The 23,653-nt window shown below is 32.0% G+C and overlaps 1 protein-coding gene across 2 annotated transcripts in view; it reads right to left on the bottom strand.

Moving 5' to 3' along the window:
* Window positions 1-6,897: 6,897 nt before the first annotated feature.
* The window catches only part of LOC106469693 (matrix metalloproteinase-21-like), an 81,733-nt gene continuing 64,977 nt past the window's right edge, over window positions 6,898-23,653 (bottom strand). For both annotated transcript variants that reach the window (XM_022398273.1, XM_013930202.2), the window contains exons 6-9: window positions 18,540-18,833; window positions 17,765-18,007; window positions 14,303-14,481; window positions 6,898-10,411 (exon numbers count right to left, since the gene is read on the bottom strand). In XM_022398273.1, coding sequence (XP_022253981.1) covers window positions 10,127-10,411; window positions 14,303-14,481; window positions 17,765-18,007; window positions 18,540-18,833 — 1,001 coding nt within the window. In that variant the 3' untranslated portion in view covers window positions 6,898-10,126. The remainder of the gene's footprint in view (window positions 10,412-14,302; window positions 14,482-17,764; window positions 18,008-18,539; window positions 18,834-23,653) is intronic.

Raw genomic sequence — 23,653 nt, 5'->3', positions numbered from 1 at the left:
CGTGACGGGAGAATAATGTAATGTGTGTGTAGATAGTGAGTAATTGATCTGCAGTCAGAAGTATTACTGAGCACGTTCGTTGTTATAGCGTTTGTTTAGCGCGATTGTTGAAGTTGAGTGTATCGGTAAAGTTATATTCGGAAAAAATAAACCAGTTTTATTAAGAAAGGACTTGCGTCGCTTAAGTTTCGTCGGAACGAAGTTACGGAAAATCAATTAACAAACGGAGACGTAACAATTCTATCAAAGTAATACATTGTATGTTTTTTCTACTAAATTATGAAACGTTTGATGATTTGTTTCAATGCTGATAAACTTTAAGTTTGCAAGTTACCTGTTAGAAGCCTTCAAAGGATTAAAGAAAAAAATAAGAAAAATTGAAAGTTCTGTATAGTTTAAATGTATTGATCATCGATTTTCTAATGATTTGTGCCTTGTACACGTATACAGTAAGACTCATTTCGGCACCCGAATTGAGGATATATATGATAGATCGTGCATCTCTACTGATTTGGAGGTCCTTTTTTCGTAAATACTGCAGAATCAAAGATACATCTTGTAATTTCCCCAGACTATAACTTGTAATTTTGTGTTGTCCAATGGTGTAACTCCCGTGCAGCAGAAACCACAATTCAGGGAGGGCACATAGCGCTATAATAAATTGGATATGAAGAGGGCCCAATAGAAAAAAATTATTTTATCATTTTCGCATTTCACTTTTCTTTTGTGTTTCTGTACTAATGGTGTAGTGCCCATTTAGTTTCAATTACTCATTGCTCGTGACTCCTGTATGTGTTGCTTTAAGTATGTCCAATAATGTATATATATATAACATTTATTTATTCACAAAGTCATCATGTTTTTGACAGATGTGTAGGCCTAACATGGATACTGATTTCGTGTAAAACTGCATAAGCCACGAATTACACAGAGAGTACGAAGCTAGCTTAGTACTAACGCAAGTTGTTTGGGTTGAAATATTTAACATAAAACATACATATTCGATATTAGACTGTTTATAAATTAGTTATAATCATACTTTCTTAGAAAATAATTTGAGCAATAGTGTCGGATGAGAGTATGATAACCAGAAAAATGTGATCTAAATGGTAGCATACTACTAGCATCAATGATTGTTGATATTTGAAAAATGCAGTTTCTCTGTGGCCCTCGTTTACCTGCATTTGGCTCAAAACATGCACTTTTTATGATACTCAGGTTAAAATCTGATGCTATTTAATTCAGTTTATTTCTCATTTCACTGGGATTCATAAATTAACAATGAAATTGAGTAACATCGTGCAAAACGGTTGATACTTTATTTTATTACATTTGATTAGATATTCACATCCATTATTTACTGTGAAAAAAAATAAAACTATTTATAGAATGTTTATAATTATCGCGAAGAACTAGAGAAAAATAATTCTAGTACGATAATAACAGCTTAAGTGCCGCTTTAATTTATAGAAGAAAATTGTTATGTAGCTGGATTATTATATTCTACGTCTTTTCATTATGGATTTCTCATCGCAAGATATTTTATCTTAAACTTTTTTATTGAGATTTATTTATCGCCAACTTCTTATTTTAAGATTATATCCAATCCTGCTTCGATAATAATATAAAAACCCACTCACTCTAAACGTAAACCAGCTGGGACTGCGATAAGTCTACGGATTTACAACGCTAAAATCAGGGGTTCTATTCCTCTCGGTGGACACAGCAGATATCCCGATGTTTAGCCAAAGTGCTAAAATACAAACGCCGAAGGATTGTTTTATTTGAAGCACAAACCTGTATAATGGGTTATATGAGCTGGGATGACCATTGCAAAGGGGCACGATGACAACACGGCTAAGAACATTATGACAGCTCTCAGTGGAACAATCACTATTGCATTCACCAGATAGCTCATCGAATGTTACCCATGTATTTACATCCGAATCACCAACGTGTACACAAAAGGCAACACTCTGAATATTGGAGGTTTCTGCCTTCTCGGTTTGACCACACTCTTATGTTTATAGCGTTTTCTAATAACAGAGGTTCAGGTACTACTTTCCACATTATAACTACCACCTTTATACTGCTGAGTAAAACTAGTTTGACACGAACAAGAATCGCTGAGCACAAAGACGACAGAATCTCCAGGATATATATTGTTTTTGCTAACACCACAAGTACTTCATTCTAGCGCTCCCATAAACTTATGAATGGCGCAGAAGGACCAAAAATATGGCGATGTCAATCACTGCATAAAGATTAAGAACGAGGCAAAGCATTCATGTACAGAATACATTAACCAATGTGCCCATGAGAACTTACAAGAGAAGCTCAAGCTAATGCAATTCCTATTCTACCTACAACTACATGCAGATATAGAAGCCACCTTTAGCTTGGACGAGATACACACAGAACCATAAATCCATCTAAAGAAAGGAGCTCCAGATCCTGATGATGTAAGAATTTTCCCTTTTAAGAAGGTTACAGAAGCCAACCAGGTGAGGTTAGTGACAGAGTATCAATGTAGTTAAATTCGATGACGAGAAACCCACTTTGAGACAAATAATGCTTGGAGACGGCTTGAATGGGTAATGAAGAAAACTTTAATATAAGTTTAACATAACAGCAAATGTACAACGTTTCGACAAGGTTTGGTCATTATTAGGTAATGTACCTGAGAACGTAATAAAATTAAAATTGGATTGTAATTTTAAAAATATTTCATTTAATTTGTTGTGATTTATGGATGTTAATCTAAGAAATAGTGAATATACCGATATAAAATGTAAAACAAATAGAAACTATAAATGATGTTATATACACATTAGAACATATTGAAGGTGATATTTTGAATTTGTTGCATATTAATATTAATAATATTCACAATAAGTGGGGATATTTTTGTACACTTGCTGGTGAAGTTTTGGTATTGTCAGATATGTTAATATTCACAGAGACAATTTAAAAAAACCTGAAATCCAAAATTATAATTTGGAAGGTTATGAAAAACATTTATTAATATAGAAGTAATAAATATCAACAGAATTAGTGAAATTAAGTTTGGAAGATGCAGAAATATTATCATTTAATGTTGAGGTAAATTATTATAAAGTTTATTACTTCCAATTTACAGAACTCCAAATTATAATTCTAATCTTTATATTTTAAATTTGCTAAATGAATTAAAAAACTGCAAACATATAGTATATTTTGGTGATATAAATATCAATATTAAAGAAAAAATCATGAAAATAGTAATCTGAAAACTTGTTACACTTAATGGATTTCAGCAAAAATCTTGTTTAGATCATTTGTATACAAAACTTACAGATGTAATTGTAAATAGTTATGTGAACAAGAAAAAATATTAGATCATAGGATGATTTTGTTTAATTTAAAAAGCAGTTTAAAGACAATAAAACAAACTATAAAAAAGAGCATAGATAATGTTTTACTGATTAACAAAATTAAAATAAATAGAGTTATAAATGGCATAAGCAGTTATAATTGGCAAGAGTTCTTAAGATTAAAAGATCCTGAGATAATGTATAAAAAATTGGCTTGTGTGTTAAATGAAACTGAAGAAAAATACTTTTGATATTACTATAAAAAAAAAGAATACATAACATAAATGTTGGATAAATTCTGATATTTTCGAGTTAATAAGAGAAAAAGATAAATTATGACATAAGTGTAAATGTCAGAAGAATGAAACAAATGAAGAAGCTTACAAAGCAAAGATAAATTATATAGTGTGTTTAATAAGAAAGGCTAAAAAGAATTATTACATGACAAAATTTTCTGGCATTCAGGGTAAAATGAAAGAAACGTGGAGATGCATTAATGAATTAGTAAATAACATGTAAGTGATCAATGACCTGAATAAAAAATAAAACGAAATTTTATTAGTACAAATATCAATACTACAGATTTAGCAAATAATTTTAAAAGAGAGTTTATAAATAAAATAAATACTCTAAAAGTAATCATAATAATAAATATAATAACAATTATGCTACAAATAGAAAAAATTATCTTGAGAGTGTAATTTCACAGATTTATTCAATTTATTTCCCTCAAATAACAGAAGAAGAATTTATTAACATAGTAAATTTAATGACATTAACAAAGGACCAGGAATTGATGATATGCAATTAAGATACATAAAACCATATATTAGCAAAGGTTATAACATGCCTATTAAATTTAATCTATGAAGAAAGAAAAATACCTGATGGACTGAAAATATTAATGATAAAACCTATTTACAAGACAGGTAAAAAAAATGATTTTAATAATTGTAGACCAATTTACATTTTACTTGTGATTGAAAAAATAATGGAGAGGTATGTATACAGCAAAATGTTGGATTTTATTGAAAAAAAATAACAGTATAAACAAATGTCCATATGTGTTGTTTTTTAAATAAAAGTATCACATTACTATTAGAAAACTTTTCTCTCAAATGATGTAAATTTACAATTATATAAAAATAAAAAGTATTTGTATTATTTATTGATTTTAATAGATCTTTTGGTACATTAAATCATAAAATACTGCTGGATAAACTATACATGATGGGTATTAGGGAAATGTTATATAACTGGTTCATGAATTATTTGAGTAATAGGGTTGCAACAACAAGAATTTTTGAAATAATGAGTGATCCAATGACTATGAAATATGGTGTTCCACAAGGTTCTATTTTAGGTCCACTACTGTTTAATTTATATGTTAATGATATTGTAAATAAAGGTTTAAAGAGTAAAATATATCAATATGCAGATGATACAGCTTTAACTGTAACTCATGTTGATGTGGAAGTTGGCAAAGAAATGTTATAATTTGATTTCAATAAATTAAGGTATTGGCTTAATATAAATGATATATATATATATGAATACTGATAAACAAAAAATATGATAATTCACTCACAATATACAAGTATTATTAACAAATTCTTTTTTACAAATTCATGATCAAAGATGTAATAATAAATATAAACATATATTTGTAGATAATAAGCAGTATTCTAATTGTAAATGTATGTATATAGAAAATGTTAATACTAAGACATACGTAAGGTTAATTATAGATGATGTTTTTAGTTGGTCTAAACATATTAATATGATGTGCAATAAATTAAAACTTATTACAGCAAAATTATGGATAATACAAAATATTTTACCAATTAATATATAAAAAAATGTATGTATCTTTAACAGAATCTGTTATATGTTTTGGATTGACAATATATGGTTCAACAAGTAACATTCACTTATAAAACAAATATTATCACAAAAGAATGTTTAAGATGTTAATCTCAAATAAAAAATGACAAACTTAATACAAATGTTGCATTAACAGATGAAATTATACAAAATCAGTTATTTAATGTAAATGCACTTTATAGATAAACAATAATTTTGAATTCCTATTATAGTTTAAATCATAAAGTACTAAAAATAATATGTATAATATAAAAAAATTAATAATAAGTATTATGAAATTCCAAATTACAATAATAACTATGGAATAAGAGTAAAAGAGTATAAAATAACATGCATAATGAAACCAACTCCCCGGTGATTTATGGAATGTAAATATAATTGCAATGAATATAGCCTACCATGACAACCCAACCATTTGCTCACCTTTGCTGAAAACATTCTGATGCATAGCAGAGTCTCTAAAAAAACTGAAACTGAAAGCAAGATGCAAACATCCCTTAGCAGAGTGAGCAAATGGCTATCAATCCTACTAAATACATAACCACGTTCTGCATTCTCGACAACAGACATTCATCAATATCCTCTATGGGTACTGCTATCCCTCTGGAAGAAACACTTACGTACCTGGGGGTAACCTTTTATAGATAACTGGTGCTAGAAGTCGTAAAGCAAGCTCTCCTCTGGATTGCTGAAAGCAATAAATTTGATTTGTCTCCAGATAGATAGCAGAAAGCAATGAAACTGCATGGTAAGACTATCATCTGAATACATGTGCCAGGCCATGCAGATGTAAAACTAAAAGACGTCTCTAACAACCTCGCAAGAGAAGCTCCTTTATCAATTCCTGCACAACTCTACTGGCAGGAAATTGACCTCCTCTGCACTAGTAAGGGGAAAGCAGCAAACCTCGAAGATCTTTCTTAACATTCAGAGCGAAACAGACTGCTGGAAGACAATATACCATATTGTGTAGCTAGAAAAAAAAGATGAGGGAAGCAATAGAACATCAGAAGGTCACCGATAACATCAGTAAAAGAACTGTCGTCTACCTCCTGCGTGGCAGCCGATATATTGATGCAACCTCTGAGATGTCAACCAATGTTCAAATCTAGTCTGTACTATGTTAAATGCAGGGATCGTAACCAAATATTTAACGCTGAGCCACCAGGTGAACCAAACATAAAAGGAAGATTCTGAGTAAAAAAGACGAAAGTGAAGTCAAAAGTTTTACTTGAAATATACTTGAGATTATAAAGATTTTTGAGTTTTCTAGAAATTCCGATGAAGAAATTTAAACAAAGAATAAATAGTCTAACGAGTGATGCTAAAATTACGTATTAGATAGTTGTGATGTATTGTTAGTATGAAATATCTATTTGGGATGTTAAAATCTACAGATCGTCTTATAAAGGTTACATAAAAAATGCTTTGCAAAATAAGTGAAAAATGGAGCTAAACTAATAGTCATTATAAAGCAGATTCTTGTGTTGTATTATGGCTCTTTCCATGGTTTATTAAATATTTGGCGAGAAATCATTTTAGTATTATCTACATCAAATCTTTAAAAGCCTCAATGAAGTGAATGTTCAGATGTTTGAAATTTAAGATTTCAATAATGTTTGTGCAAATATATCAAGAATAATAAAAACACAAAGCGCTGTTAATTTCTACAAAAGCTAAGATTTATTCAGTAGTCTAATGTACAAAAATAGAGTCAGAAAATATCCAAAACCAGTTAGTTGAAGTTTAAAACAACTTGTGGTAAAACCTTCTAAAAACCTTTCGGCTTGTGTTAACAATGTACAACCTAGCTTAAACAAATGCAATGATGATCAAGTTAATTGTGAAAATTTCTATTTATAATTACTAAAAACTATGTAAAAACTATAATATACATCATAGAAGATATCAAAATCATAAGGCACTACAGTTAGATATTAGCAAATGTCATCATTAGCAATAACAAATAGTGAATCCAAAGGACATAGAGATAAAAAAGAACAAAATAAGTCAAGCAAAACATGGGAAAAGAAGTACTGGCTAATAGCTTGTCATATTATTAAAATGTGGCAAATTTTACTTTTAATTTTTAGAAAATATTTACATGTATGTATTAGTCCAAGATAAATTAGATTATACAGCAAAAGAAAGAGAATGAAAATACTCAGTGTAGTTTTTAAGTCTTTTCTGTCTCTGCGGCCACAGAACTGACAAGGCAAAATAGTTTTACGTCAGGGAAGACGTTTAGTTAAAAATAACAACATTAAGTTATATAACATCAAAGTATCAATATTATTGTATTAGGATTCATATTTTTAAGTTAATTGCATATTTTCATTTATTTCAAATAATTAAGGAAAATAAACTCCAATTACACAAACTATAAAAGTCCATTCGTTTTATCATGCATTCAAGCGTCGTCACAATAACCTATACAGACTCATTTACAAAATATTTTGGTAACATGAATGCTACCTTAAAAACAACAAAGAATTATTATTTCGAATATGAATTTCAAGTTACAAACAATACTTCAACAAATTTGTAACCACATTGTATGCTTGACGCCACAGCCACCAGCACTTTTTGTTATTATAAGGCTAGTTAAAAGTTACAATGATAAATAAAACGCGTTTTCGTGTCTTCAAGATTAACTTACAAACGATCACATAAAATCATCTAGGTAAAAAATTAACTTAATAACGCAAGTTATATAGCCACAGCGTAAATGTTGCTGTGTTGTCTAGTAAAGATATTCTGACATAAGATACAAAGAAGAACATTGACTCAACTAATATTAAATTAAATAAATTAACCAGGTTGTATCTGGTATCGTCGCAAATATACATATGAAGCAAACATATATGGATCCTTTGTGAAATTAAACTTTTTTATTACGATTATTTCATTATGTTCAGAGAATATATGTTTCATTGTTATTAAGTGACATATATATATAAAGATATATTCTACTGTTATCACAAACTATGTGCTTCACTATGCTCAAGGAATATGGGTTCCATTGTCATCAAGTAAGAGTTACGTCACCATATGAGACCTTGTATTAGTTATGCCAGTATTTTGTTAAGTTCATACATATGTATATAACAAAATAATAATTGAACTTATTTTTAAATTATTTAATAAAATTTTTCGGACCGTACTCAGGGCCGGATTAACACATGAGGCCATGTCCTAGGGCCCCGCGCTTTCACGACTATATATTAAACGATTAAATTGAATTAAACTTTTTGAACCATTGAAAGTAACAGTTGAACTATTCTTAACATCATGATGAAATGTATGATGTACATTCAGTAGGGGATCAAATGAAGTTCACAATTTGATCATATTTTCATCGTCATATTAGGGCGTGCACATCATGAATTTCATCATATAGCACTGTGCCTATAGTGATGAATATAAGTTAGATGTGTGAAAGATTCTGCTTATATCTTAAAAATAATAAACGCTCAAAAACAACTATCGAATATTATTAAATATATAACTCTCGATAAATATCTAAACGACGTGAAATCTCGGTTTCTTATCGATTATATTATCGCAAATAGCTTGCATTATCATTTATCGATAGCCAATAGGATAATAGGATAAACATCCCTGATTTTAGACAATATATTCTTGGGGCCCCTCGCCGAACGTTCTCTTTTTGTGCTTAGGAGTCCCGCGGTAGGTTAATTTAATCCGGCATTCGTACTAAAACGTCTTCGTCTGGTATACATTATTCACACACTTATATTATAACACACAAGTTACAAATTTCATTAACTTACTTAATTCTGTTTGTGTTAATAAAGAAGTTTAATAAACTTACTATGAACTTTTTTTTTGCACACTTATTTCTCTTTGTTATTGATTACATCCCTAAAAGATTTAAAAAATGTACAAAGTGTGTATGGTCTGTGTATTTAGTGATCAGGATATAACGGTCATATATTATGTTAGTTACTCTTGGGAAATAAAATTTTGATGAAGTTTTTCCATCGATTTCTTTGTTCTATATTCAAAATAATGAATACAATGATTTTCAGAGTTATAAAAACAACCCACAAAAATGATCTAAGTAACTAAAGTTCCTCGTTAGAGACTCCAGGTTGAAAGATGGATTATTATGTTTAGCGTTCGGGGATCAAACAGTGTTACCTTAACAACACTGGAAGGAATAAATGATTAAGTTCTGCCTTGTAATATAGTCTTTCTGTTAACATTAAACTAAGACTAAAGACAATGACGCTTAAGTAATTAATGCAAAGTCCAATAAAAAAAGAAAAAACAACTTAAACATAAGGAAAATAATGTACTAGAGCAATTCAACAATGATGGTCAAATGATAAAACATTATCACAAATTTGAATCGTCATATCACTAGGTCTTAAAATTACTGATTTATGATCATTATTGTTATGTATGGTATCTATTTTAGTACCTTATTAATTCATGAATATATTTATTAAACGACCTCGTGAAAAAGGTGATTAATCCACGTATTTAATAACCAGTTATTGTCATTTTCCTTATTAAATGTTCAATATATTTTTATTCTCTTAAAAGTAAACATAGGCATACAAATATTTTAAATTACTTAAAGAGATTTCTGTCTTAAATTGTTACACCCAGATATAGAAAACAAGTAATACTTTTATATTAGTTTGGCATATTGTTATATTTCAAAATATAAAACGCTGCTTTTAGAGAATTAATAGTGTTGGCTTTTGCTTATGTAAATTATGAACTTTATATTAATATTGGTATTAAAAATTCAAGGGAGGTGTTAACGTTGTCCTTTTGAAACGGTATTGATGAGTCGCTAAAGAATCCGAAGCGCACTAAGAGATAAAAAATAACTCAAAACCACTGTTTATCAAACGTTACAGCTCTACTTCACAAATGTCATACCACTTCGAAGAAATAGGCCATGGTCCAACTATTTCGTTTTTCCGTTTCCTGTCGAGTGGATTAAAAGCCTTGTTTTCCCAGAATAACTTGCCTTTGAAGAAGTACATGGCTCTATTAAAGTAAGAGTAATAAATGGCGTCCAGATTGGACGGAAGCTTTGATTTCGGCGACGCTGATGGGAATTCCAGTTTAATCTCACGAGGATAACCAGGTAGACAACAACCTTCATTTCCTCGCTCTGTGTCATAAGCATATACCTGGAACATATTAAGATCGTAATTACTTGTCGTCAGATCTTCAGCCAATAACAACACGAACTTAGCTGTTTGCTAAAACCTAAAGAGGTAGACGACACTTTAACATTTGTGTAGGGAAATAGATATTAACAAATACATTAAAACCTATTTCAAGATATAAACAGTAAGATGAAATGTGTCAGATTAAGTCAGATAATGAAAACGAATATCAAGGAACGTGTTTAGAGTGCTGGACTGATGATGAAAGGTTTGTGACGCGATGCTACTGAATATGCGTTGTGCTCTAGAAGTGTCGGTCAATCCTGTTATTCAATTCAATAAGCCAGACAAAGCCCTTATTGCAGTGAGTGCTGTTGGATGGTTGATCTCTCTCTCTCTCTCTGGTCAATAGTTCAAAATTAGGGACGACATCTAAACCCTAGGGGTCTCTAATTTGGCCATTTAACCCAAGTGTGCAAAAAACTGGTGTTCAGATTCAAATTCCTCAGTGAAATTGTTTATTACAAAAGTAAATGGCCTTATGGTTGGCGTGCCAGACTATGCATGAATATCCATAGTTCGAGTTCTGTTACAGCAATAACGCGTTCTGTGCTTTGGAGCCGTGGATGTTTTATAAGAGTGACAGTCAAATTCCACTATATGATTAAAGTATTCCAAGAATCTCACGCGGATGGTTTTGACTAGCTGCTTTCCTCTAGTCTACCAATTCAAAATTAGGATCGGCTAGCGCATATAACACGTGTAGCTTTTCGCGAATTTCCGAAACAAACAAATTATTTTCTCTCTTACTTCCCTTTTTCTCCACTCCATAATTGTCTCTCTGAAACTTCAAAATATATTACAAGCGAATTAAAGATTGTATATTAAAAACAGCTGCTTTTTATATAAGTTTATGATAAAACTTAGGACTAATATATTGTTTTGAAGTTATTTTAAAGATCCATAATGAAAGACCACAAGAAAAGTGTTAATTCATTCCTTTTGAAAAGTTATTTTGTTTAAGTTACAAACATATGATTACAAAAAGCCACATCCCGACTACGACCATGGAAAATTACCGTCATGTTTAATGCCTGCTTGACATATCAGAGGTAAAAATTAGCATGAAGAACTGTTATTGAATACATAGTTATTCCTCAAGCCTTTGGCCTGGCACGGTCAGGTAGTTAGGTCACTTGACTCGCAATCTGAGAGTTGCGGGTTCGAAGCCCTTTACCATCAAACATGCTCGCCCTTTCAGCCATGGGGGCGTTATAGTGTGACGGTCAATCCCACTATTCGTTGGTAAAAGAGTAGCCCAAGAGTTGGCGGTGGGTGGTGATGACTAGTTGCCTTCCCTCTAATCTTTCACTGCTAAATTAGAGACGGCTAGCACAGATAGCCCTCATGTAGCTTTGCGTGAAATTCCAAAAAAAACAACAAAAAACTTCAAGCCTTTTCTCCCCGCCAGCCCCGTCGTCATAAAAAGCGTATTAATTATTTTTATTTAATATGTATACATATGGTCTCTTTCGAAATTTCAGCACTGTTTATGGTTGCAATTAATTCATGATTATGTTTTAACTAGAATATGCAAAAATGCCATATTTCACAAAAGTGGAGGCTGTGTTTAATTGCTGACCTTTTATGATGCGTTATTTTCACATTTTGAATTATACTTTGATTAACACATTTTTTTCTTAAATGTTTTCTCAAAACGCTTGATTAGTAATATTAGTAGAAATTGTTAGGCAACACGACAGACGTGCTCCTCAATTGACACAAGAAGTAATGACTGACTTTTAATTGATATGTTTATGTTTTTGTTCTAAGCGTCATGCTAGTTGATATCTATACAATAATACACTTGTTCGTGTGTTTGTTACGGAAATGACGTGTGCGGGCATGCGTATTTAGATAGTAAGATCGCGCGTATTATCATGACAGTAAAAAAATTTAGTATTATTGTAATAGACTAGCGGAGACCCGCAAAACATTTTCGATCAGATTAGTGCCTTTATTGCAACAGTATTTCTTTAAATACAGGATTTCTAGAATAATACAAAAAATTATAATCGCAGATACCGAAATCTTTTCATACTACAATTCTGCTGTTACGCCTTATAAGCATGCGCAGTAAACATTTTTCCAAGAAAAATAGTGCAAGCGCCTGCCTGGAAAGCTCAACGAAAAAGTCACTGATTGAAGGAATAACAAAAAAGGTGGATGTAAATATTCTTTATTAACCATTTAGTTATTTAGTAATTTAGCTTAAAAGATCTGGCGTTAGGTCCAAGAATAACATTATAAGTATATTTATAGATAGTATTAAGTACAATATAGTTTTAATTTCGAATTCGATGACGAGGGACCCACTTAGAGACAAATAATGCTTGGAGACGGCTTGAATGGGAAATGAAGAAAACTTTAATATAAGTTTAACAAAACATCAAATGTACAACATTTCGATAAGGTTTTGTCATCATCAGGTACTAGTAGTTTACACTGACACACACACACACACACACACACATATATATACATATATATATATACAGTATGGAACAAAGAGGTCACATGACCGGATACTGTTGCAAGACTTAGAAGAGATATCTTGGCACCCCAGGGTGTTAGTTTAGAGTAGGGTTGTTTTGTCCAATTAAGATGGATTCCTTGATTTTTCGTTTGTTTATGTTTGATTCTTTGTTTAAAATGACTGTGTTTTTAATAGATATACTATTGTTTTTTTGAGTTGCAATGGTGGAAAACATGAGAACGGTTTTTTATTGTGTTTTGTGAATCTGGTTTCCAATTTTCTTCCTGTTTCTCCGATGCATGTTATTTTGTAAATGACGTTAGTATTGTGTGATTCTAAATAATTTTTGTTTAGTAACGGATTTAATTTAGGGCCGGGTTTTTGAGAGAATTTGACGTTGACAGGAATATTGTGTTTAATGGCTAGTTTTGTCCAAGTGTGGATAATTCTTGAGCTGGTTTCAGGGACAAAAGGTAAACTTTAGTGTAACGTACTGTTGTTGAGTTTGTTAGTATCAATTTTGTTCGTAATTTGAGTTTTGTTGTGGGGAATGTTGTAGAGTTTTTCAACAATAGCTGATGGAAATTTATTGGTGTGAATGAAGGAATGCTTTATGTGGTTAAGTTCTTCATTTATGTAGTCCGTTGAACAGAGTCTTGTGGCTGTGTTTATGAGGTTTTTGAGTGTATTGTTTTTTTTGTGTGGTGTCAAAAGCGGAATTCCAGGGTATCTAGAGGCCGGTGTGTGTGCTCTTACTGTGTGTGATCGGACTAGCCATTAAACACAATATTCTTGTCAACGTCAAATTCTCTGAAAAACCCGGCCCTAAATTAAAATCGTTACTAAACAAAATTATTTAGAATCCCACAATACAAACGTCATTTAGAAAATAACATGCAATAACTGCCAAGAATTCTACATCGGAGAAGTAGGAAGAAAATTGGAAACTAGATTCACAGAACGCAATAAAAAAACCGTCCCTTGTTTTCCACCATTGCAACTCAGAAACAATGGTATATCTATTCAAAACACAGTAATTTTAAACAAAGAACCAAACATAAACCAACGAAAAATGTACTAATTTGACAGCAAACGTTTTTAGGTCATCTTTGCTAGTTTTAACATAATGGAATAAAAGTAACTTAAGTATGCGGCAATAATGACAAAATTGTATTCCTTTTAAATACCATATCATGATTACTTGTATAACCGTCTTAATTCAAAAAAATCAATTGAACCTTATCCATCTGATAAATATATTTTTTTTTACAAAAAATGTCAGCCAAATAGCTTATTTACTTAACTTTCATGCAAAAATATATGAAAATGGAAAGAAAGATAAATAACCGTCCACTGTTTTAAAAGTTCAGACTTACATACTTTCCCTTGAAAAAATATAAGTTTGAATCTCTTTGATCAAAGAAGACAGCATCAATGTTACTAGGAATGCTGGGAAACCTCGATCCAGGGATCCCCCTGAAATCTTTGGAAATTTCTCTCGGGTACCCAGGAGCTACTTTGTCTTCAGCACTGTTATAAAGATAATAATGCCGTCCTAAAGGAAAAAAACGTTGTGTTACAATTGATTAATTACAAAAACGAAAAGAAAATACACCCCTTCCAGTTTCCACACTATAATAACATCACAGATGACAAAAACGAGACAATTGGGCAGTTAAACTTGATTACGATAACTTATGATGAGCCAGAGTACGGGAATAACACAACTAATATCTAACAATAATTTCATTCAAAATTAGTTACACATGTAAGTCCAACACATTATGACCTAAATAGAATTAATTAAAAGTGAATTTCACAGGTTAAATGTTCTATTGTTATAATACAGAATTATTAATGACTGAAAGGTAATAGCGTTTTTTTTTATAGTTAAGCACAAAGCTACATAATAGGCTATTTGTGCTGTGCTTACCACGGATATCGAAACCCGATTTTTAACGTTGCAAATCCTCAGACGAACCCTGAGTCACTGAGAGACATGTAATAGAGGAAATTAAACTTCGCACGCATAAGTGAAAAAACTGGTCAAATGAAACATTTTTTTTAAACTTTGTAACTTCATTAACGGGACAAAGAAGAAACATAATGTGTACTTCACAGTTAAATAAATTAATAAATGTCCACTGAATGACAATGATTAGCCACTTTATTAGGATTCCACATAATATGGGGTTTAATCAACTCCCACTGCGGAAATGTAGTATAATGTGGTTGATTTGATCGGCAACAGCTCTCGGATACACTTGGAGGAAACATGATAAATCAGCCTGTATCACTGCTTCCATTCATTCATTGTTCACACTTCTCGGTCTAAGCATCAAGGAAATAAGGACCAGGCTTTCTTAAGTGTTCATTTTTCAACAGGAAAATGTTGAAAAAAAAATCTTCTCCTATAAGTATGACTTATACAGTTCTTGAAAATATAATTAATGAAAAAAACCTTGTGCCAAAAATCTAGCCCTCTGGTTACATTCTGTCATATTTTCCACCTTGATAAAAATGACTACTGTTTTTCACATGTGGTCTCCTTTACCACATTATATTGTACCTAGAATAAAAATTAAAAAGCAAACAAATTTTAAGAAGGTTTTCCTTTCTGCTGCCTTTTTTTCTGTGAAATCATTTTAGCTGCCGACTTTGTTTACCACCCATTCTTAAAATAGAAATATGAAACCCATCACCGAAATGCACACCACATCTGCATATTAGCAAAGACAGGTGTAGAAATTAATGTGGTCACCTTTACATTTCTATAGTAAATCCAGCTATGGCAGGCTAATGAGAATAGTTATTTTTGTATTGGACTACTTCCACAGATCATAAACGTAAGCTTTTATTATAATGTGGCATCATATTAAGAAGTACAAAGCATACACAAGAAGTTGAATTAAAATGGTTATTTCCTTTACCCATTCTGTGAACTCCTTTACATGCATCTCACTATGTTCCCAATTATCTGTTTTTATAAATAGTATCACTCACAGGTTTAGCTTTGTAACTTATCAGTCATTTAAATCTAAAACTACCACCACTCACACCATTTGAATGTTAGTTATACAGTTAAAGAGATACACACCTGTTATGTAATCCCACTTTCAAGGACTTTTCTTGAAGGAAAAATGAGTTGATTTGTGATTAATACATTTCAAATCCATCCTACCCTAATCATCTGCACATGGTGGAAACTAAATATGGCGGGAAAAGCATTATGCACTCTATATATTCCCCTCTGAAGCAAAACTGTAGTAAAGGAGTTCTCATAATTTCATGTTCGGTGATTTTTATTGAAGAATCCAATTTACTCTTATCCTTTCAGTTACTGATAACAACATATGTCTTGGCTGTTGTGTATAACGATATAAAAAAATAACATAAGCTGAGTATCTATACTAGATATATGCGTAAAAGAGATCACGTGCTTAAAAAACAAATTTTATTACAAGCTCCAAATAGACATACTCAAATTATCTCTTGATACCCTGCGCTTGAGCTTTGATCAAACCAAATTATATACTTCCCGGATTGATTTTGGACTATAATCTTTATATTTACTCAAAAAGTTTAATTATTGTCTTCAAAATAAATAACCATAAAAGAGAACACATGATTACGACGACATGTTATTTTGGATATTTTTATATGTGAAAAAGTAATGAGAAAATCAACTAATAACAAATTTTCAAAACATAAATATTAATAAAGGCTTGAGTTATACTTACATTTTTGTGTTTGTGTTATTTCTTTCAAATTAAATTTTTCTGCTGCCGATATGCTACTTTTAACACCCACCATTGTTTATTTCCTTGGTTTGCTGAAAACAAACTCAACATATTACATGTGTTTGGAAAGCTCTGTCCATCGTCTTGCATTTAGATATCATTATATGTTTGTGTAAGGTACGTATTCAGAAAAAATTGCCCCAGAGCACTGGCGACACCAAATTGGACACTTAAGAAAGCCTGGCCCGTAATGCTTTTATATTGAGGACTGATTGTCAGCTGTCATATGACCATTTTTCTTATTTCCTTTGCTGTTGAAAACAGTTGAATATTGAACAATATTAAATTAAACGATCAGAAATGGCACTCTCCGACGTCTGTAGCATTTACCGTATTTTTCCAATCGTACTTTGCCTCAATCTGTCACCAGCGGCTGGTGACACAATTTTCCCCAATATCAGACATGTTCACGCCCCTTTGATTAGCACTGTTGGCTACAGATGTCTCTGAACAAATGGTCAAACAAACAATCTTTGGCTATCGCCTGATACATTACCTGATTAATCTATTTTATGAGTATAGAGTGTTCTACAAATATGTGAGTGTTTTTGGAGTTGTATAATGATCACTCAGTGTATAAAAAGCGAAAAACTGAATTTCTTGGACTTCTTTGAAAATCTACTCTCATGATATTTGAAAAATATGCAAGATAAAAAAGTAATTGAAGTAATATGAAAGGTTTGTTTTGAATTATCGCAAAGCTACACGAGGGCTATCTGCGCTAGCCGTCCCTAATTTAGCAGGGAAGGCAGCTAGTCATCACCATCCACCGCCAACTCTTAGGCTACTCTTTTATCAACAAATAGTGGGATTGACCGTCACATTATAATGCCCCCACGGTTGAAAGGGCGAGCATGTTTGGTGTGACGGGGATTCGAACCCGCGCCCCTCAGATTGTGAGTCGAGCGCCCTAACCACCTGGCCATGCCGGGCCTAATACGAAAGGATTTGGATAACCTTAGCACTTTTGAAAGATAAAACCCCTTCCTAAAGGACCTTTCGAAAGCTTTATTTCATTTATCATTTTACAATACTGACCTTTAAAGAAATATGTATTGTCCTGTGTGTATGTCCAAACATGGACAAAAGCATCAACATTGTTCGGAATACCCTTCCATTCTGGTATGATGTTCAGAGGATCACCATATCGCGTGCGGTTGAAACGATTTTCGTACATCCAATATTGATTGGATCGGAAGAAGTAAGTATTGTAGATGATATTACCGTCAGGACGTCGACGTACCCAGTCAAAAACCGTATCGAAACGACCCTCACAGATCCCTAAACGTTACAGAAAGAAATAGTTCATTACGAACTGTAGAAGAGTATAAAATGAGACTAAGGAAGGATTTTGTTATAGTCAAATTCAATTGAAAACGTTTTTATTTTAAATGTAGCTAATGAAAATTTGTATAAATAATTTAAGTAATTGTGAATAATGCACAAATAAACAAATGAAACATATAATATAAAGTTTTTGGAAAACAAAAACCTTATCTCTTTTGTTATTAATAAAAAATGCATTCCTGAGATAGAGCATTTTTGTTTTACTTAAAGTATATATTATCTTGAAATACAGCATTCTGTGAAACTCATTTTATTTACACACGAATTAGATTGATTGTACATCAAAACAAATATCTAACAATGCCTGAAAAACATCGAAAAAATATGGTCACTTCTAACTAAAAATTTGCCTGAACAGTTTGTCACTGAAATAACCGCAATGCGGATGAATAAACTTCTATCATAGAAAATCAGAATCAAAACTGGTAGATGACGTACGTTCTCAAATATAAACTATTCCTCTCACCATACATTTTCTGGACCATTTTACGGTCTTCCCATCCGAGTTCGAAGTTATTGTTAGGGATGAATCGTGAGTAGATGGCATACATGATGGAGTAATTTCTTGATATGTGGAACATCCCCAGGGAATGGCCCACTTCGTGGACTACTACTTTAATGAGGTTGATTCCGTGCTCTGAACCCAGAGTTAGATACTCGTCGTCATCCACATGGATTTCTGTATTACCGGTTAATTTCACTGCATGGGCTAGTTGACCTCCGAATCCGTCAAAATGGTTAGGGCAGTTCAAATGCTCTCCTTTAAATATAAAATTTTTATATTGTCAATATGGTTCAATATATTTTCCAAATCTAAACTGATATTTTTTATTAAATCACCACCAAATGGCAATAAAAAAAGCAACTTTTGCATGCATTAGATTCATTTTGATATACTATTGCTGAATGGTTTCTTACAGAACAAAATGTTAAAAAATAACTTGTGGAACTTATATCTCAAATGGTCTAAACTAATAAAACTATATACTAAACGAGCGGGAATAAACTAAGTCAGTAAAAGTGAAAATCACAGTGGCTTAAAATAAGTTACACTTTTATATTTTAATGATAATTATAACTTTATGGCATTGTGCGGCCCCTTTAAAATATATTATGCAGTTAATAGTGTAGAGTCGTAATCTATTTTCTAATGGAAATTGTAAGTTATTTTTTAACTTATGTTTTTATGCAACTGAACATAAGCTACCAACACTTATAACTCAAGCTTCCCCCTAAACTCCAGAGTAATTTTTTTTCCTTTCTTCCCCAGACCATTAATAAAATTAACATAATGGTGTCGTTACTTTCTTCACGATTAGAGAAAAAAAAAAGATAAAAAAGGATGGTCATCGCAGAAATAACACGCATACTTGGTTTAACATTATGACCTATAGTAATATGAATCAGTATACCCGGCCCTTCTTCTCACCCTCCGTGAGGTTAAGGGGCGAACGTTCTTTCACTGATGTAATTTGCAATTTGGGACTTTGTCTCAATTAGTCCAAACTGTCACCGCATAGTTAACTGAGCAACAACTATGCTTCCGACCTACTTCAAAGCAGGCTAGATTGTCAGTAATCGCAAAATAAAAGAGCGGGTTCATCTTTCTGTTCCACAGAACGAGAGTTAGCACTTCATTACACCACACATTTGATCTATTTCCTGGTCTTTAAAACTTGTACGTTACCCGAGAAATGATGGGAAGACAGATCTTGAAACACACAGAACATTAAACCTCACAATTTCTATCTGTAAGAAAATAAAAATAATTAGAGTATATTGCCTTAAAAGTAAATGATGTAACAATACTGGCGAATCAATTGTTGCAAAGAAATGACGCAAGTGAAAGAGAAACAGAAGGGAAAGGTGGAAATAAATATAAAACAGATATGTGAAGGGTAATAGAGGGAAGATGTTAAAGTAAATGTACAAAACAGAACATTTATTGTTTAAACCAAGTGGAGAAATAGTTCCTAGGATATAAATAAGGCGTTGTTCTTCGTGTTTACATAAATACCGGTTTGTTGGTGTAGATCTTAGAATGACAAGTTACAAAGGTCACATACGATGCAGTATATAACTTGTACATTGGTGAGACTGATCGCAAAATCAGTGGCAGATTTCGAAAACACAGACAACACATGTTAAATCGCAATCTTGATTTACCAGTCTCAAGAGTCGTACTCGTTCTAAGATTTACACCAACAAACCGGTATTTAGGCGAACGCGAAGAACAACGCCTTATTTATATCCTAGGAACTATTTCTCCACTTGGTTTAAATGGAAAGATTTCTTTTTTTTGACATCTTCCAACTTTTCTTTCTATACCCCCTCATATATCTGTTTTATATTTCTTTACACCTTTTCCTCCTGCTTCTCTTTCACTTACATCATTTCTTTACAACATTTGATTCACCAGTATGGTTACACCACTCTTCGAACCATGTTTCGCACGTTCTCTCATTGTTACATTTTCTATGGATATTCAAATGTGCTCTGTACATACGACTTTGAAAAAACGTCACCTGAAGAAGGGTTTAGTCCCAAAATGTTGTGTCGACTTAGAGCTTTCCTGGATATTATTACCATCGTATGTAGTGTTTTGTTCCCTCTTAAACATATGCTGTGAACTCTTACGGATAACACAGTATGATAGACATATGCTGTAAACTGTCATGGATTTATAAGTTTTTCTCTGTCTAAAGATTCAATATTTCTGTCGATGAACCTTGGTAAACATTGGATTTCTAAAATACAATTTGATTGTTCTAATGTGTGTTTTAGACACAAATATATAAAAAAAAATGTCCATGACTAAACAGTGGAAGCATTACACAGTCTAGTTAGAGAAACTAACATTACACAGTCGAGTTTTCAGAAGTACCTGTCAAAATTAATATGTAGCCTACAATGTGAAGTTTTGTAGACATGATAGCAATGAATAGAAACTAATCATTTTTGACACAATAATTAAATTTAGAAATGGAACACATTTCATACAGCATGCCACAGTCTGGATTTATCAAATAAGTCATAATCAAAAGATTAAATACATTACGATAGTAGTGCCAGCAGCAATACAATGAACAATTGGTAATGGTTGTTAGACAACCAAGTTGATAGGACTTTACTAATGATTCTATGTACCTTGTAGAATCATTTTCGGTTTGACGAGTATTACTGGTGAATTTCTTTTAACATGTACATGAGGACATGACCCTTGAATGTTGGAAGATGAAATAGACACTGAGAATGGTTATAATTTAGAACTTAGCAGGATTAAGAGTATTACACAGTTAAGATATTACATTGCAAACTTATAAATATATGTTTAGTCTTTAATATTCATATGGAACCCACCTGTAAAACACACAGCTGTAAATGGAAAACATTTAAGCTAACCGGTTAATATGGTGCACTGTTAATACTGTTGTAGTATTTGTTCACAGGGAGTTTTTTTACAAAATGCTCCATATTTTTCATAATAATATAAATTTCAGGGGGAAGAAAAATAATTTTACTGGTGACAAATGTGTGCTAGATTTTCTCAAATTTTCAAACATTTAACCACAGAAAGAAGATTACCACAAGACATTGGAGCGCTAAAAATGATCAGCTTACAAGCGAATCATAAATTTCTTATAGAACATCAATAACATAGCAAATACACTTATGAAAGAAAGAAATAAGACAGAGACCTTGACATTCTTAAAGAACATCAATAACATAGCAACTACACTTATGAAAGAAAGAAAAAGACAGAGACCTTGACATTCTTAAAGAACATCAATAACATAGCAAATACACTTATGAAAGAAAGAAATAAGACAGAGACCTTGACATTCTTAAAGAACATCAATAACATAGCAACTACACTTATGAAAGAAAGAAAAAAAAAAAGACAGAGACCTTGACATTCTTAAAGAACATTAATAACATAGCAATTACACTTATGAAAGAAGAAAAAAAGACAGCTGACCTTGACAAAATTTGATGTCAAAACCAGGTAAACAGTCCACTACACTCTATATTCCACATTTTTCGTGTCACTTGCTTATTACGTCTGATATATACGACCATTTTATATTGCCTGTTGCAAAAGTCATTGAAAGCTAGAAATAGCAATAATACTTTCTGTCGTGTTCCTAATCATGGTCTGGTGGTGTGTCATCAATATTTTAAAAATGTTTTTGCTTATATGACCTAAAAGGTCTTCTGAACTATTGTCATCTTTGTCCTCGTCATCCTCTGTTCGAAAACGTTTCACATTCTAGTTATATTCTTCAGATCCACAAAGTTAATTTCAATAAAACTAAATAGGGATGTCCCTTGAATGATTATCTTTCAGATATTGTTTTCATGATGATCCGACATCCAATATGGCCGCTATGATGACCATTTTGAAATAAAAAAAAAAGAAAATTTTCTTGTTGAACAAGTCACTTTCCATTCATCCAACAATTTATGTATATAAGGTCCTTTCACCATTCATCCAACAATTTATGTATATAAGGTCCTCTCACCATTCATCCAACAATTTATGTATATAAGGTCCTCTCACCATTCATCCAACAATTTATGTATATAAGGTCCTCTCACCATTCATCCAACAATGTATGTATATAGGGTCCTATCACTCAGATTTATATTTTTTGTTCTGGTCAGTCATTGAAGAAATTTCGCAAACAATTATCTTGGAATTATTCTGGAATTGTTTGGGTACTACAATTCTTTAAAAAACGTACTATGCTCATTTTTTTACAAATACTGTTTTGCCAAATTTCAGGTGCAATTTTGAGCATATTTACTAATGAAAATAATCATTTGCAATGTTTTTACTGTCAAGTCTCGAACATGGTGCAAACCTTTCAAAGTTTTCCATATATAGAATTTTGTAGCTGTCTTCTACAAATTTATTGATTTAAAAATGCAATTACATGTGCTTTTGGTAGAAGACAATCTTGGTCAAGGTAGATGGTTAATTGAAATCTGTATTTAAGAAGCATTCAAGTCTTAATGTATTTTTCATCATATCCAGTCCTTAATGAACCTATTAATAATAAAAGAGATCATAACGGAAAAGTAGAAATTCAAAAAAAAATCTATCTTTCCATATCATGAAAACATGCCAGAATAGAAGATTGGCAATATTTGACACATTATATTAAAAAAAAAAAACTACTTGCTGCCATAGATAGGAAGTGAAGGCAGACTGGAAGTGTGCCAAGATCCTAATATTTTCCTGAACATTGAATACCGTTGTAGTTACACGTTCTGTAAATCAATGGGACTACCTTGTAAGAATATTTTTTCAACTCGAATGTTGAGTAAGCAACGACTTTTCTATATTAGAAGGCAAGATGGCCTTATCCACCTGGCCATGCCGGGCCGAAGCCAGAAGAACAGCAACAACCTTTTTTTTCAAATCTCGTTTGTTGCTGTTTATACTTTTTAAACTATCATTGATAGTTGCCAAACAGTCTGCATTCATATGCATCTATAAAGAGTATTGTTGCGTCAGCGAGTCACATGACTAGAGTGATGCCACGTTTCTAGAACTATCCCGTATCTTGGCGAATG

Source organism: Limulus polyphemus, unplaced genomic scaffold (assembly GCF_000517525.1).
Source record: "Limulus polyphemus unplaced genomic scaffold, Limulus_polyphemus-2.1.2 Scaffold3616, whole genome shotgun sequence".
Classification (NCBI taxonomy): Eukaryota; Metazoa; Arthropoda; class Merostomata; order Xiphosura; family Limulidae; genus Limulus; species Limulus polyphemus.
The sequence above is the reverse complement of the archived record's forward strand: the minus strand, read 5'-3'. Positions and strand labels throughout refer to the sequence as shown.